Source organism: Euprymna scolopes, chromosome 36, assembly GCF_053919585.1.
Source record: "Euprymna scolopes isolate OS-2025 chromosome 36, ASM5391958v1, whole genome shotgun sequence".
NCBI classification, from domain to species: Eukaryota; Metazoa; Mollusca; class Cephalopoda; order Sepiida; family Sepiolidae; genus Euprymna; species Euprymna scolopes.
Window position 1 is genome coordinate 17,292,118 of NC_136517.1, and position 18,811 is coordinate 17,310,928.

Consider the following 18,811-nt stretch of genomic DNA (forward strand, 5'->3'; position numbering starts at 1 on the left):
CGTGGGGAGGCATTGTAAATAGGTACAATAATATCAGGGCATTTCCATTGACGTTGAACATCCACAGAATGCCAACATGAATATATTACATATGAAAGAGTCTGCTGTGGAATTTCCCGTTAGTATATATAAGAATATAAGAAAGAGTTTAAGACAGTGTACCACAGAATGGTAACTGGTATCTCTAAAACCAAGCAATATTTTGGTTGTGTCAACGACCTTAAACTATGCTATGATAGATTAAGGTTAGTAACATAATTAAAATATTGGTTCTAGAGATGGTAACAAGTTTATCAATTCTTTTATATATTATTGGTATATGAGCAATTACAGAATTTTGATATATTAGAATATATTAAAATTTTTGGTTAAAATATATATATATATATATATATATATATATATATATATATAAAAGCAAAAATGTGTATGTATGTATGTATGTATGTTCGCTTTTTGTGTATGTCTACAAAAGGCTTTTTTGGCCGTGATTCTCGGTTGGCTTGCTCCTTCTTAAAACTTTTTATATGCTGTCTAAATAATAATATCTACGACTAAGGAACTCAGGTCGCAACTATCTTTAATTTTCCCGACTTTTACAAGCTATTTTCGAGATATTTTTTGATCGCCACATCGCGGGGAAAACAGAAACTGGCTTCCAGCGCAAAACTAGGTCAAACATCACACAACTTAACGTTCTTGCAACCGTTAATTTCGCTTTATAAACGTCAACTTAACGCACTTACCAATTCATTTATTCCCGTGGTCAAGATGGTTAGGTCGCAGGTTTTTTTTCCATTTCCTTTCCACCTCCATGTCAAAGGTTTGGGGTTCAAGCCTACCTTTCTACTAAAACTTTTTTTTTCTTTTACACCTCCAAACACCCGGCCAACGTGTTTTTTTTTTTTTTTTTTTTTTTTTTTTTTTTTTTTTTAAACAGGGTTGTTTTGATCTACCCCCCCCCAACATAAACACACTTCCAAACATCCGGGCAACGCCGGGTATCTCCTGCTAGTATATATATATAAAAGCGAAAATGGATGTATGTATGTTCGCCTTTTGTGTATGTCCGCAAAAGGATTTTTTTCGGCGGCTTCTCGAGGCGGTCACTCATTTTTTAAAACTATATCACATCGAAATCATAATATATACGAGTTACGAACGGGGGTTGCCCGTTTATTTAATTTACCCGACTTTGAAACGTTAAATATTCAACATTTTGGGATCGCCGCATATTGTTTCCGTTTTTCGGTATAAAAAAAAGTGAAAGTCGATTCGAATCTCTGGCCCACGGCCAGTGGTCTCTAGAAAGCGATGTAACGTTTGGTTAATATCGGCTTACCATCGTTATATCAGACGGTTGCTTTTATTTTGAGACGAGAGACTCCCTTAATAAACAGGGGAGCTTGTTCTCCCCAAAGTTAGGTAAAAACAAACAAACCAGGTTATTGACCTCATTAAGAACTGTCCCGTAGAAAATGTTAACTGCTGAATAGCTATTGCTTACGTCGTCGTCGTAACGCTCGCACAAAATGTTAACTGTACGACTTCCGTGCGGGCACCTGTCAATTCTCTTCTTACTTAAATAAATTCAAACATCTTTTAGTAACTCATTCTGGCTGGGTGAGCAGTTAACGTGTCATGTTTTTTTCACATTTTATTTTCCAACTTCGCCTCAGGGCTTCAGGTTCGATCCTACCAACTTACAAAACATTTTTTTTACCTCCCACTCCGGGTTTCTTTTTGATTTAAGAGCACACACACCTCGTAACACCCGGGCAACGCCGGGTACCCCCACTAGCATAATATAAATATCACCTGTCTGTATAAATGTATATATGTATGTTTGTATGTCTGCCTAAAACTTTTGACAGAGATGACAAATTTTCATGAAATCGGTATTGTTTTGAGGCTCAACCCTTTGGACGACAAATATCGAAAAATTGGCTAAAAACATTAATTACTTCACCCTCAACTGATCACTTTTCTACAGGGAGGGATCACTATTTTTGCTCATATTTTCGAAAATCATCTCTTTTCAATTGACTAGCCTTAATTTAAATCTTGACCACTTCTTGTTTGGCGATGGGCGCAACAGTCAGGTTTTTTTTTTCACATTCTTTTCCTCTTTTGCAGTACAGATTCGAGCCTGCCTGTCTACTACCATTTTTTTTTTTTTTTTTTGCTCAACACACACCTACAAACACCCGGGCAACGCCGGGTACCCAGGCTAGTATATGTATATATAATAAATAAGAAAATGTACTTAGTTTTTAGACTCCACTACAGTTTCACTGTATATATGATCACCTGAGGTGTACCCAGCTGACATCAATGGAATTTTAAAGCTAAGTAGATTTTGTCATCGTTCAGTATTGCTATAGCTCTATACAAGATAATGAGTATTTTGATTGTATAAGAACATTTTCATTAATTCGGCTCTGTTTAAATTTTGAGAAATTTATTATGTGTGAACCTTTTTTAATAGTTGCATGGATTTTGCTCACACAATGATTTGGATGTCTACTAGACACGATCCTCGAGTGTATTACAACTAAATCCTGACCAGATATTCAAAAAAATATAGCATTCGAAAACAAAATAATATCCCCTCGATGCAGCTATATACTAGCTCATACATAATGGTGCATCTTCTTTTAGTGATGTTACTCCAAATAGCCACACTAAGCTGGATACTTCATCAGACCAGATGAATTCTTGTTCTGTAATCCGGCCAAATTAAGAAAAGATAAGATAAACTTTTGCATAGTTAAGTATTCGATTGGAGAGAGGAGAGTCTTGATTGAACACTATTTACGAGAACTTGCATTAAAGTAAAATGAAAAAATTAAAAAATAAAATAAATTTTGTATATATCCCATTATTGTTTATTTCAAGAACAGATCGTTGGAAAAGTTTATAAAAAATGCAACCGTAATGGGTTGTCAGCTTCTTTTAAAATGTTTGTCTATATTTCGTTTTTTATGAAGAGGTCGCTCATGAGAGACACCCGCCCCATCACAACAAAACATTGTCCTCTATTCTACAGTAAATGCCAGATATGTATACATATGCATGCATGTATTCTCATTCGTCACGCACGTAAAAAAAAAATTTATTTTTTATTTTATTTTTTTTTTTTTTAAATCATACTGAACCAAAAATCTTTTCAAGTGTTTAAGGGAAGCGAGAAAGCAAATAGCAAGTCAGCTAACCCCTGTCATGAGAAATTAATTTGGAAAGAAATTTTCCATTCGAAATAAAAAACAAGTTTTTTTTTCTAAAGGCATTAGATATGATAATCTATATTTGAAAAAATCTAGACAAAAGTCAAATAGAAATTGACTTAAAATTAGTTACACAAAATTATTTTAGCTGTGCAAAATCTATTCTCAAAGTTTTTTGTTTGTTTTTAAAACCAAAACAGTTTTTGATTTTTCAAAAGTATTTTCTAATTTGTTAGTTTACACTTATTAAATATATCGTTTTAAGCAAAAACAATATTACACACTAGTTACGTCGAAAATAATAATATATCCAAAAATTACAAAAATTCATTGAGTAGAACAATTGCTATTTTGTTTTTAGTAAAAAAAAAAAAAAAAAAAAAAAGTCTACTGCTGTAGGCAACAACTATTGCAGCCACAACACAAGTAATCTAAAATATTTGTTTTGGAGTTATATCCCCTGTTTTTAGCCTCCTACTGCCTACTTTATAACGTCTAAGAAAAATGCAACTTTACCCAATTTTCAGTAAAAATTACTTTTAACTAGAAATAATTTTCTATTCAATAAATTTTTGAAATTTTGGGATATATTACTATTTTCGGCATGACAATTAAGTACATAATATTGATTTTGCTTAAAACAACATATTTTTTTTTAAAATCAATCCGTCGACTGTGTCATAACAAGCACCACAGCTTTTAATAATAAAATCTAACAGTAAAGATGAATACAAAGATATACAATTTTTATACGTGGACATTACATATCTGTTAGTTGCACCTCTTTCTTTAACCTTCATCTTGACTGACATCAGTTAAACTGCTATTCATGCTTTTTTTTTTTTTTAAATGATCGATTGAATTTAGAAAAAGTTATTTTAACTTTAGGAAGGAGCAGATATTTTTATTTTTATTACTTTTATAGTTAAAAAGTAAAAATATAGTATATATAAAGAAATATATTCATTATATGAAGAGAAAAAAAAAAGAAAAGAAAGAAACAAATTAGTGCTTATCTAAATACCAGGTTGAGAAACTGGCGCAGTCTATCCTTCTCTCGAGGGTAGATGCGACTCTCTTAAGCCATGGTAGGCACCCCGTCTAGTGATGGCGTCATGATAAAAAATACCCTTGATAGCCCTGGCGAAGCATCAAGTATTTAGCTACCGACAAGATTTGAATTACACTACAAACTCGTGCAGGGAGTTCAATCTCGGCTACGGCCGCGCTGGATGGACGGATGGATGGCTTATCTTGGAATTGTTAAAAAAAAATTTTTAACACCAAAGCAGTTTTGTTGCTTTAATGAATGTTAATTTATTTTTTTTTTAATCAAATGAAGATACATACAACTAAGTATTGGGTGAAATTTAATTTTTTTTATCATAAAAAAAAAAGGGGGGAAAAAAAACAAAAAAACCTTAATTCAATTTTCAAACTGGACACATTTATACTTTCTGCTACGATCTTTTTTAGATTATAGTTATAATTATTATCCAACATAGATAGCTGCTTTAGATGGTATAAAATTCCTGGTATTCTCATTTTTGTGAACAAACCTGGTGTTTTTAACTTCTCTTTTCAAACAAATTCTTAGATAGTAAATATAAACAAATTAGGAATTAAAATAAAAATATTTCAATAAAAAAAAAAAAAAAAAAAAAAACATTAATCGTACAATTTTCAATTTCTTGAGATAATAGTTGTTACACACATTTTTTATTGTTTCTCAATTGTCATATTCATAAGGTTTCGACTGTTGTATGCTATGACCTTCTTCAGGTGCATTTTTTTCTTTGTTGGTAACTTCAGAATTTAAAATGGAACACTTAATTTAATCCACTGGAATAAATTGTTTCCATTTTGTGTTCTATGCCCATTCATTTTTTTTTTTCGATACCCAATTATTTTTTTAAAGTTCCTTCACTAGAGATTGAACTTACAACCTCTGGACAGAATTTACTAAAAAATCTCCCTCAACCAATGCCCTTATCCACATGTCCAGTAGAGATTGTGAGTTCAATCCCTAGTGAAGGAAACTTTACAATTAACTGACATAAAATAAAAAAGACACTTGTTGAACCATCCTCTTAAGTAATGAAATTTGCCCACTCCACTCATTGTTTGTAATCCTCTCATAGTACTGATCATCATCCAATGGACAATCTCATTAATCTTTATCCTCAAGTAGCTTTTGGTCTTGGTAAATAGTAACTCATTAGTGAAAAAAAAAAAAAAAAAGTGAGAAACGTTGAATGAACAGTGTTTACTGGCATGGATCAAAGAACTGGTTCATGTTAACAACTAGAAGGCATTTGAAGAAGGCCAACGAGTAAAACAGTCAAAACACTGAACACCAGAACAACCAAGATGGCAATTTTATTTTATTTATTTATTTAAAAAAAAAAAAAAAGAATGTTTTTTTCCTTTTTCGTCCAATAATTGTTTTAAATATAACAGTGTGTGTGTGTTTATATATATATATATATATATATATATATATATATATATATATATATACAGGGTGTCCACAAAGTCTGGCTACATTATGTAGCCAGACTTTGTGGAAGCATCCTGTAGATTATGTAGCCAGACTTTGTGGGCACCCTGTCTCTCTCTCTCTCTCTCTCTATATATATATATATATATATATATATATATAGAGAGAGAGAGAGAGAGAGAGAGAGAGGGAGAGAGATACAGGGTGCCCACAAAGTCTGGCTACATAATCTACAGGATGCTTCCACAAAGTCTGGCTACATAATGTAGCCAGACTTTGTGGACACCCTGTATATATATGTGTGAAACTGTTTTTTCAATTATATTTCACTATTTATTAATACCAATCCTTTATTCATGAAGCTCAATGTAATTACAGAGCATATAACAAATAAATGACAAAAGTCTACATTCCAATTTTCATGATGTTGACCATCTTACAATTTATTCCTTTAAGTATGTTGACATGCACAATTCTTGACAGCAACTATTTCGTAGCACAAAAACATTCATTTAATTATTATATCAATCAATGAATCTATTCTGCCCTTAACTCCTCAGAAGAAATAGCACCAGCAATCCATTAAAAGAAAATAAAATGCATATGGAGATGATTATAAAATCTGAAAATTGCAATTTTTCTCCCAATTTTCGGATTTTTTAATGCCCATATGCATTTTATTTTCTTTTAATCGATTGATAGGTGTTATTTCTTTTGAGGAGTATAGATTCATTGATTGACATAATTAAATGAATGATTTTGCACTACGAAACAGGTGCTGTCAAAAATTGTCAATGTCAACGTTTTTAAAGGAATAAAGTGTAAGATGATCAACACCATGAAATTTGAAATATAGACGTTTGTCATATATATATACACACACATATATATATATATATATATATATATATATATATATATATATATATGACAAACATCTATATTCCGAATATATCAGCATTTCTCAACCTTTATACTCTTGCATAACCATTTAAATAAATTACATATTTTAATGAATTGTGGCACAAAAATAAAACATTACACTATATCTTCCTCATTTTATTTCATTATAGTTCATGTAATAAACATCATCTAATATATAAAAGGCTATATGTCTGTCTGTCTCCATATTTTTTAACTATCTCTTCTGAAACTAAAAGTCACAAAGCGGTGCCAGTGGCCTCAAATGATTGGATTTTTTATGGATCGTTCTTTTATGGGTCTTTAGCTAGTTAAAATAGTTTTTAAGGGATCAAAATTGAAAGAAAATCGTTATACATTTTGTACATTCATCTTAGTTTATTTTTTAATGTTTAATCAGTTTATATGCGTGTCATGTTGGTATAGTGGTAACGTCACCAGCTTTGAATGCTACAGTTTTGCTTTCGGTTTCGATTCTAGCTGATGGCACGCAAATACTATTTTTTTTTTTTTTTTTTTTTACTTTTGCAATCACGACTATAATAATATATACAAAATCTGGACAAATTAAAATATCATATTTAAGCGTATTTTACGACCGGGCAATATTGTAATATAAAATAAACATTTAAAATATTTTGTTTTAGCAGAAAATCTAAAGAAAAAGACCAATTAACATTATTAAATTTTAAAATATAAGGAAATTGGAAACCGCTGCATAAACATTAATCAGAGGGGACTTTTTTTTTTTTAGTATACACTGGCGTTGCTTCCACTAAGCAGAAAGCAGAAGTCAAAAAGAAATAAGTATTTTGAATTTAACTTATAATAAAAATGTAAACAGAACGAAAATGGATGATTGCTGCGTTATTTTTTTAATAATATTAAGTTAAATATAATGATGTCCATATTACAATATTGTGTACATGTTTAATAATATTACGTTTATTAATATATTATGTACATGTTTAATAATATTACGCTTATTAATATATGGTGTACATGTTTAATAATATTACGTTTATTAATATATTGTGTACATGTTTAATAATATTACGTTTATTAATATATTGTGTACATGTTTAATAATATTATGTTTATTAATATATTGTGTGCAGGTTTAATAATATTACGTTTATTAATATATTGTGTACATGTTTAATAATATTACGTTTATTAATATATTGTGTGCATGTTTAATAATATTACGTTTATTAATATATTGTGTACATGTTTAATAATATTACGTTTATTAATATATTGTGTGCAGGTTTAATAATATTACGTTTATTAATATATTGTGAACATGTTTAATAATATTACGTTTATTAATATATTGTGTGCAGGTTTAATAATATTACGTTTAATATATTGTGTGCAGGTTTAATAATATTACGTTTATTAATATATTGTGTGCAGATTTAATAATATTACGTTTATTAATATATTATGTGCAGGTTTAATAATATTACGTTTATTAATAAACTAAATGTCAAAAGCGAATTAGCTTATCTCACTTGTATTTTTGTTACTGCTTATAAATTTAACATCCGCCTTGATACTTCCTCCTTTGAAGGAAGCTGATTCAACCCATCTTGAATGAATGCTGTACAACAAACTTGTTTTTGCTGAATTTTATGGACATTTTGCCGAATGTGAAAGTTTCTGGGAATTCTAGTTGAGAAACGCTGATATACATTACACTTATTAAAATAAATTCAATAATTGTGTAGGAATATACATTTGGATTTCTTTTGGATTTGATATTTAATGCCCTTGAAATTGCCTTTTGATACCGACACACCTCATTAAATTAGTGCCTCATCAGGTAGTAAGGAGGGAAGAAGGAAGGGGGATAAAAACAATGGAGGTAATTACCACTCTTTTCCTGGATTTATTTAGTTCCACACAACCAAGCCCTTCTGTTTCCTCCAGTGATACAGCAATCGACTGTATAGCTTGCATCCATTCATCTCTGTTAAACACAAAAGAAAATAAATAAGTCGAAAATGTGGATAATAATGACGAGGTACAGTTTCTATTTTTATCTATTGCCGTTTCCATTTTTAAATAGAATTTCAGGAAGAAAACTACAATAAAATATGACACAATTCAAAGAAATGTAGATGCCTTCAATAACAATAATAAACTAAAATAAAAATAAAATAAGTTTATCACTCGCCTAGGTTCAGAATTTTTAAATCAACACGATGCAGCTTTCCTTCCATTTCCACTTTAACAATGTTCCAGAGTTATGTTTGCCATTTTCTATGGTTTCTTAGAATATTAGCCAACGTTTTTCTAAGAAAATCAACAACTTTTTAAAAAGAAATTTAATCCTATTTTTGCTTTTGTCTTAAAAGGAAAAAAAAAATCAAGAAAAATATTCATAAAAACAACTTTAAAGAAAATAACAACATTAGGTTTCAATGTATATTCAACACCATTGCAGATGGAGTTGTTTGGAATAATAACTAGCTGATCCTACCTAGCATTGTTCAGCTGAAAAGCCAATTTAAAAAAAACAAAAACAATTTGAAAGATTAAAAGTCACATACATACAAAGTCCATACAATGCCTGTTATTTATTTTATTTTTTCCCCTTTTAAATTTAAGTTTGAGAGTTACATATAATTATTACAGTAATTTTTGATTATCAAATTATTAATTTGTTCGTGGTACAGTGGGGGAAGAGGTGGCTGGTCACTTTTAATGCATGCAAAACCAAGCTTCTATCTTTACATCATCAACAATCTGATCCTCATCTGGCATCAATTGAAATGGATGGCTCTTGTCTTGGGGAGGCTACATGTTTTGACAAGCTTCTGGGTTTGACCTTTACTCCTGATCTGAAATGGAACATGTACATCAGGTCTGTTGCCAAGGACGATGGGAAAATGGTGAGATTCTTCTACCGCTCCAGAAGATATCTCACTACTGATGCAATTCTCTATCTGTATAAAAGCCAAGTACGTCCAAGGATGGAGTACTGCTGACACATCTGGGCAGGAGCTGCTAAAAACAGCCTTTCCTGCCTTGATAGAGTACAAAATAGACTTTGTAGTTTAGTGGGGGATGCCCTTTTCTCTTCCCTGCAGCCTCTCTCCCACAGAAGAGACGTTGCGAGCCCGTCTTTGTCTTTATCGTTATTTCCATGGCAAGTGCTCGTCTGAGCTCCAATCTCTCGTCCCCTCTCACCAATCTTTCACGAGAAACACCCGTCTGGCTGAAACTATTGTCAATAATTTTCCCCACTATTTATCTGTGCCTAAATCCAAACGTAGATTCCATGAGCAGAGCTTCTTTCTCAGAAGTGCACGACTGTTTGCTTGTTTCCCACCTGACTACAACCTGAATGTCTTCAAATCCAACATAAACAAATTCCTGACAAACCGCCCACTTAAGTAAGACACTATCAAATCTCCAATACTAACGATTACTACAATACTATCTCATTGATTACTGTACACGCAATAATCCTTATCCCTGAGTGGCCTCCGGGCCTTGATAAGTGGTGACCCCCCATGTAAAAAAAAAAAAAATTGTTTTAAAACTATAATTACTTGAGAATTTTAAAATTAATTAAAAAAAAAAAAGGATGGAAACCTGAACCTTTAGATCATTAGTTTATGTAGTAACAATTGAACTTTTCAGGCTGACTATATGCTTGCTAATTTCAAACATTTTAAATTCACTAAGTTTCTCTCCCCCTAATTAAGATAACGTGCATCTGAAATTTGTTCCAAGACAGATTAAATATTTCAAGAAAGAAATTGAATCAAAATATTATTTTGTTAAAAACGTTTTTGGAGGAACAAAAACTATTAATGACAATTCAAGAAAAGACTAACCACTTTATTACATAGAGAAATAATAATAATAATAATAATACCTTGGGGAGGCTTGTTGCCACCCAAATTCCAGTGAAGACCAATGGTCGCTGCCAACGAGAAATAAATGGTAAGCGGCTGCTATGATAACGCAAATCCATCTGCAATAGTTATTGAAAGACGTGGAGAGTACTGGAAATCTAGGGAGACTTGCTGTCACTCTGACTCCAGAGAATACCACAAGTTGTTCTCAAAGAAAAATCTTTGATGATGGCCTACGTGACTACTCCTAATAAGTAAATTATAATAGTATCTATATATTAATACGATAGCATGTGTGTCATTTTCTTTCCGAGTGACTATTTTTTTTTTCTTCATAAGTTTTGGTTTCAATTCAACCCAAGTCATATGGATATATTTTTTTATTTTTGAAATCACAACTTTATAATATATAAGAATTGATAGAAAATTGACTCTATAATAATATGTGCGAAACCTGCATAAATTAAAATATATTTAAGCATATCTTATGACGGGCATACCTGCTAGCTTAGATAAATACTTTTGCAGTTTTAACAAAAGAGCTACAATAATACCAGGGCGTCTCTATTTACGCTGAACATCCACAGAATGCCAACATCAATATATTACATATGAAAGAGTCTTTTGTGGAATTTCCACAGGTCCCATTAGTCATTATTAATATTAATAATAGTTATAATAATCGTGAAAATCAGAGGAAACTTGTTATTCAGATTCCAGGGAACACCACTTATTATTGCCAGTGACCATTCATTGATAATGACTAGGGCTAAACAACAGAATATTCTTATTGTTTTGACTCTCGAGTATATATCCGACAGTTAATCCACCGGAAACCACATCACTCTATATAAAAGCATATACAACATGAACGGATACACACTCGAGAATCAAAACAATGAAAAGAATATGCTGTTGTCCTAGCCCTAAAAATAACTCATGTGTAAACTTCCAGTGAGCTTGATTTGTTTTGTTTTTTTTATGTCATATCAACCCTTTTTGGGTTATTTAATGGCGAATCTAGTAATTTTGTAGAAAGTTTTTATGCTTTTAGTTCTTTATATAGTCAAATATTTATTTGCCGAGTTTGGGTTGGTTGTTTTGTTGAGGGAAATTGTTTGTTTTTGACTTTGCAGAACAAGGTTAAGTCTTGCAAAAGGAAATGAAAAATAAAATAAAAAACAATGGTGCATTTTAGGTTAGGATACCAGTATCTTCAGACAGCCTAATTTGGTAGCACCTTCTAGTGAGTAAATAAAAACTTATGGATAAAAAAAAAAATATTATCATGCAAAATCCTACCAAATTTTGCACAAAGAACTCTTGATAGAACAGGTGTGTTATATCGTCTTGAGATTCATTTGTTATAGCTGGGAAATTGCTTAAATAGATAGAAGAGCATGACATGCCAAATATCTGCAACGTGAATTTATTTATTTGCTTGTCAAGGTAATTTATCACAGAATAGACCCTTTCTGTTAATATTTTTATTCCAGGTTGACCATAAGAACAGAAACTCTCTGGGGATCCAGCATGCAATCACTGTGTGACACCAACTGATACTTGACTTTTAACTATTTCAATCATACCTTCACTTCAATCATATGATCTGGCTCATCCAATCAGAACCTGTTGGATCTCTCAGTCACTCAATTTAAGAAATTAAAACAGAAATTGTAATTTAAAAATGAAAAAAAAAACAGCAGCAGCATTTAACTAAAAAAATGTTAATCCAAGAAACAAACCTTTCTTCTGGAGTATCAACACAAAACATACGCTCAACAACCGTAGTCCATTGTAGACCTCTTATAATAAAAGTGTTTGGTCGAGGTTTGTCTTGTTTCATCAACTGACAGCCTGATAATCAAAAAAAAAATTTTTATTTTAAAAATCATCTGTTAAATATGAACAATGATCTAATACGTAAAAGATGCAAGTGAAATTTGACTTTCAAAAAGAAATCTTTGGAAGAGAAGTTTTTTCTTTTAATGACAGGGTTCCTACAGATTTTCAAGGCTTTTTCCAGACAAAATTCAAGTTTTCAAACCAAAATTTGAGATTTGTTTTACAATCCACAGCAATTCAAAAAAGTGGTGAAAAATCCATTGTACAACCAATAAATGTTACCATAACCAATAACAGTTACTTTGCAACCTACCTGCATCGTTTTTTAGTAGTTTAAATGTTTTTTTTACTTCATCTCAAATATTAACTCTCTTTATGGCTTTTAAATTTCCAACCAAAACCGGCCTAATTTTAAATTATCACATTTTTTTTGTGTGTGTGTAGGGGGAGATTCACCATTGGAGAGTCCTGTCCACGCAAGGAAAGTATTTTATAGGGGTGTTGAGTAATTTTAATTATGGCAGTCATGACTACTCCTCCCGCCTTTAAAAAAAAAAAAATTATAAAATCAAATTATAATGAGAACAAAAATAAACGAAGATTTCGATCTTTGTCATGAAATTACCTGAGGTAGTTTTATGATAAAGGGGCGTAACTCTTGTATCCACAATAATACCATGTAATTTCAGAACAATGTATTTCGATTTTATTTTCAATATTAAAAAAATATTTTAATAGTATTTTTATTAATACTTAAAAAATAATTTAATAGTATGTATTTAAATTTTATTTTTAATATTTCAACACAAATTTTTACTAAACATAAAACACAATTTTCAAGGCCTTTTCAAGAAATTTTCAAGACATTTTCCATATTTTCAAGGATTTTTCAAAGAAATAATAGAAATAAGGTCTTTTTAAGACAACATTCAAAATTCAAGGACTTTTCAAGTTCGTACAAACCCCGAATGAGTGTTAATTCCAACTTCCTATTATTGAGGCTGAAGATGCCCAGACTGAAATCAGCACTGCATTGCAATCATCAACAGTGTTATGGACAGGATAAACAAATTATGGGTTGGATAAACAGATATACATGCAACAAACAGATGAAGTAACTCATACAAAAAAACTAACGTAAATGATAGTTTCATGGAGAAAGTTACTTTTTGCCACCATGGTCAACTCACATCCAATATGGAAGAAGGCAAGTTAAATGGAGGTCTAAAAGCAACTTGAGAATACAGGTTAATGAGATGGATAGATTGACATGATGAGGAAGAGTATAAGATTGAAAATGAAGAATGAATAAAATTATTTGTCTTCTGAGGACACATTTATTAATATTGGACTTGATCATCTTGTAGCTTGCAGAGAAACAATCCAGTGCTAACAAAATCCTAACTAATTAAAAGTAACCATCCCAAAATTATTCTAGATTTTAAAGACTTAAATAGAAAAATTAATTAACTAAAATGTTAATTTATAAAAACAATAATTTTGTTTTAATCTAAAATTATTTATTCAATGTGAATGCGTTTAATGATCTCATTAAGAGGCTTTATGCATTTGTGATGTTTGAAATAGATTTTTTGTTAAATGTGTAGTGCAAATGGATTCATCGAAAATCATCATCTGAGGTTTAGAAATGCGGATGAAGTTGTCTCAACTCAAAGCAAAGTAATAAGAAAAAAAAATAATAACTTAAGTACTAATTTTTTTGGAGAGAGATTGGAAATATGAACATTTCTTTACCCATAACATCAAGGTGAACTGGACTACGAAAAATATGGATTCATCAAAATGTTTTAAAAGGAATGTAATTTAGAATTCAAACTAATATGGATTAACTGGACGGACAATTAGTATGTGAGGAAAGTAGTTTTATATAAACTGAAAGATGTGAATAAGAGAACGTTTGTTTCGGAAGACAGAATCTGATAGACAAAGCAAAGACACATTGATCAGAGGTGACAAAAAGTCCAGGTACTGTTCAGCCATTTTGAAATGAAAAAATAAAATCAGTATTGATTTGGTTTCACTGCTGCAAGGGGAAGAACTTCACAATTAACAAGAACATTATTGTCTTACACCTTACAAGAATTCATCTACTAAAAGTGAAAAAAAGAATTTTCATTACTCCCTCCGCATGCTAACAGCAATAAGAATTTCTTTCCTGAAACTTCTCATCTGTGAAATATCTTTATAAGAGCCACATACATCCTAGGATGGAGTACTGTTGCCACATCTGGGCAAGAGCTGATAGAAGTGCCTTATCCTGCCTTGACAGAGTTAAAAATAGACTTCATAGCCTAATGTGTGTGTGTGGGGGGGGAGATGCCATTTTATCTTCCATGCAACCTCTTTCCCACAGGAGAGACACTGCAAGCCCGTCTCTGCTTTATCGGTTTTTTTTTTCACTGCAAGTGCTCATCTGAGCTCCAATCTATGGTCCGCCTCTTATCAAACTTTCACAAAAAACACTCGTCTAGCTGAAACCACCATCAATAATTTTCCCCACTCTTTACCTGTGCCTAAATCCTAAACGTAGATTTCATGAACAAAGCTTTTCTCTAAGAACTTCATACCTCTCCTGTTTCCACTGCTTTCCAGCTGACTACAATATGGTCGTCTTCAAGTCCAACATGAACGAATTCTTGATGAGCCAGCCCCTGAAGTAATCCAATTTACCAAATTTCCTCTACTAACAATTACTAATATATTGTCCCATTGACTACCATACTCTCATTAACCCTTATCCTCGAGTGGCCTCCGAGCCTTGAGAAGTGGTGACTTTTTTGTAAAAAAAAAACACTGCCACCGGTTTGCTTCCCTGCATCATTTTCAAATTCAATGTTAACAAATGCATGTTATAAACCATGCACATAGTAATTAAATTTTGTTCAATTCATTAACCATTTTCAACTCTCATAATATGCTTCATCATTCAACCGATAATCTATCTTGTTGACTCTTATCCCCAAATGGCTTTCAGCCTTGATAAGTGGTGACTAACAGAAAAAAGTTTTCCATAATTAGAAAATTTTAGTCGATAAATAAATTTTCATACAAGATATTTTAGTATTTTTTTAATATTAGTTTTTTATACGTCACTATCAAAATAGGCAGATAAAAATCTGTTTAATATTTCATCCAATCCCAAAAATGGATTCTTAAAATCTCTTTTCAGTCTTTATTTATGAATTTATTTAATTCTATTTGAAAATATTCTATGCTATTGGTTTGAAACATATGAAGAAAAAATCAGTTTTTCAAATCTATCTTCCAGATCGAAAAGAAATGTTGTAACAGCTTAGTAAGGCCTCATCGCTCCCAAAACACACACTGGCTTGATTTGATGGCATTCACTCAGAATGAATCGAGCTGGCTCCTCCTATAGAACACACAGCATTCTGGATGAATTCAGACCACATACGACAATGATTCACAGTGGCCCAGATAGTTACAGGCAGCCAGTTCTGGGACCAGCTGCAAATACTGTAGACCGGAGGGTCGGCTTTAATGGTGTGTAAGCACATATTCAGCTGGCCTCCTGGGCATCTTCGCCAACCTTGGAGTGGTTCTGGAGCTACTGCTTTGTAGATGAACTCTCCTGTGTTGCAGCATACAGTGTGGCCAAACCAACAAAATCTCTTTAAAAGTGCTTGGTTAAGAGAAATGATTCTGAATCACGTCTAGATTTGTATCTTGGAGACAAAATGGTCAGAGTGGACCTGCAGAATTTGGCGGAAGCTGTATAGGGCAAACACAACCAACCTTTCCAGATCTGCGTGCACACTCACACGATATAGATTGAGATTCTTATTTAGTTTCTGAAGACAGCATTACTTGAAAAAAAAAAAAAAAAAATTTAAAGAAGCAACTAACAATAATTTTGTGCATATAATAAAAATAAAATTAAAAAAAAAAAAACTTACCTCTGACGGTAAAATTATTAAGTGGTTCTGTTCCATCATTTTCGGGCTTGGCTCTGAAACCAAAGAAGGATCCATTTTCTCTGAGAAGAAAATATCTTTTCCTCCAATTTTTAATGTGCTCACCTGAAAATAGATTTTATTTTATTTTCAAATAAAACATTTTCTGACTGTATCGACATGTACAAGTTTAAATGTAATGTGAATAAACATCTTGGAAATTCCAAATGTTAGCAGTTTCAGTCAAGAAGGTATTAGAGAATAGATTGATCTCTAGTATCTGAGGATCTCTACAGTGAAGGGGTGGAATTTTGCTGACTGATGGACTGCTCGAGGGTATCTATGTGCAGCACATTTGTTAGAGTATATTAAATTTAAGTACCTGTAAGACAAGCACAAGGATACATTACAGTGATGGGACAGAGACTGGAGCTTGTTAGATAGTGTAGTACCTATTCAGGGCTTTGCATTGCTAGTGAAACAGTTACATTTGCGAGTGAATTTTTTTCCAAGTGACGACTACAAATAATAAAACACTTATCTTTTGCCGATTGTGTTTTTTTACCAACAATCTTCAAAAGCTCATTACTGAGTTAAAAATGTATTTTCAGTCTTTATTTTTTTTTTTTTTTTACTAAAACAAGCAAAGTCAAATTATTTAAACAATAAAAGTTTAATAGAACAAATATACTCTTTTTTGTTAACAAAGGCTGTTTGAAATCTGAAGAAATACGAATATTCATAAATTTAAGTCTCAACATAAAATTTGGTACATTTTTAAAATTATACTTGTTTAAAAAAAAAAAAAAATGTATAATTTAAAAAAGAAAAAAATACAGAAAAATCTTAATGATGTACGTATCTACCACGGAACGAAGATGTCATATTCCAAAAATCACATGGGCTTGGCTAATAACTTTTCTATTTGGTTAGTAAACATAAAATATTTAGTTGTCAAAAGTCAATTAAAGATAAATTTATCTGTATAACCCCAGTTATTAAAGACTTTTTTGAACCGTCCAAGAGGTAAAGATTAGTGATTGGTGCACGATCTCAGATGTGACAGTAATACTTCATGCATGGACAAATGGTGGTTTTGGAGAGATATAGGATCCTGACAGGTTTTCTAGCACAATATAGGGAGCCCACCTTTGTTTGCAGCAGCCTTGTCAATGACTTCTATGTTATCTGTGAATGTTAGGCAGAGCAGTTTGAATGAGCTCTCAAGCAGGGTGCTATTAACTATCGCAATCGATGGTTGAAAAGTTTTCTTATAATTGTTGATGGATCAGGTTTGTTTTCGCAAACACTGATGATCATAGTCCCATCTGCATTCGGCCAGTTTCACAATGTTTTTTTACAGTATAGTACCTATAGTAGGTTGCAATTACTTGCTATAAGAGCAGTGCTTGTACAGAGTGTGTAGTCTTAATCATTATACCTCAATATCATTTGTCTAACACAATGAAGAGTTAACCAATTCTGGAAAAAATCATCAGGCTACTCAACATTCATCCATCACCTGCCTGCTGTGACTTTACGTATCCTGAGGGTGGGGGATAAGTGGGTACTCGACTTTGCCCAAGAGTCTCCCACTGGATAGTGAAGGGAAGGAAGCATCTTACTGCTCCTGCTGACGGAAGTGTTTCCACCTTGGCATCCTATACAGTGCCTAGTATTCCCAGATGGTCACCCATCTGGTACTGGACAGGCTCATCATTGTTTAACTTTGATAATCTGAAGAGAACTGGTGTGCCAACATGATTATGCAGTTTTAGTAGTATTAAATGTTAACAACCATTTATATCCAATTTAACTGCAGATTGGAAGTCATTTTCTAAGGATTCAGCTATTGCCTTGGATATGTGTGCATCTGTTCACTTTTTTCCAACAAGAGAGTGTGATGTCGTCAACAGATATACCCATCTCGCACACAATTAAATCAAGGAGGACATTTCTAAAAATCAGGAATAATAACGGTCCAAAGACCGATCCCTGGGGCACACCTGCAATTATTGCGACCCAATAGGTCAGGGGTGTGTCTAGTATAAAACTAAAACTGGATTTGGTCTATGGTGTTTCTTTTCATGCACAATGGATGACATCCATTAAACCAGTTTGAAGACAAACAGGAAAGATCCTTTGATGTCACAAATGATAAAGTAATAAAAGGATGTCATCCGTTCAAAATACCTGTTAGTATAGAGACAAATGGAAAAAGCTGATATACCAAAACAATCAAAATCATATGGTGAGATTCTTTCATATTTTGTCTTATAAACTTCCTCAGAAATAATCAGAACAGACAACACCTGGCATTACCATATAGTCACCCATTTTAGTACTAGCCAGGTTCAACATAGCTTAACTTTGATAGTCTAGCGGGAACCGGTGTGATTATGCGAAGGATGGGCATCGTCGAGCTATTCTTGGTTAAGACATGCTGCATGAAATAATGTAGTGCCCCCATGATTCTAGAGGGTTAAACGACTTTTCCATCATCCATCCTGA

At 32.2% G+C, this 18,811-nt stretch overlaps 1 protein-coding gene across 4 annotated transcripts in view; it reads right to left on the bottom strand.

Moving 5' to 3' along the window:
• The window catches only part of LOC145260361 (RAC-gamma serine/threonine-protein kinase-like), a 192,887-nt gene that overhangs the window by 63,317 nt on the left and 110,759 nt on the right, over positions 1-18,811 (bottom strand). For all 4 annotated transcript variants that reach the window (XM_080118297.1, XM_080118296.1, XM_080118295.1 and 1 more), the window contains 3 exons: positions 16,304-16,426; positions 12,266-12,377; positions 8,527-8,623 (listed from right to left, as the gene is read on the bottom strand). In XM_080118297.1, the coding sequence (XP_079974423.1) occupies positions 8,527-8,623; positions 12,266-12,377; positions 16,304-16,426 (332 nt within the window). The remainder of the gene's footprint in view (positions 1-8,526; positions 8,624-12,265; positions 12,378-16,303; positions 16,427-18,811) is intronic.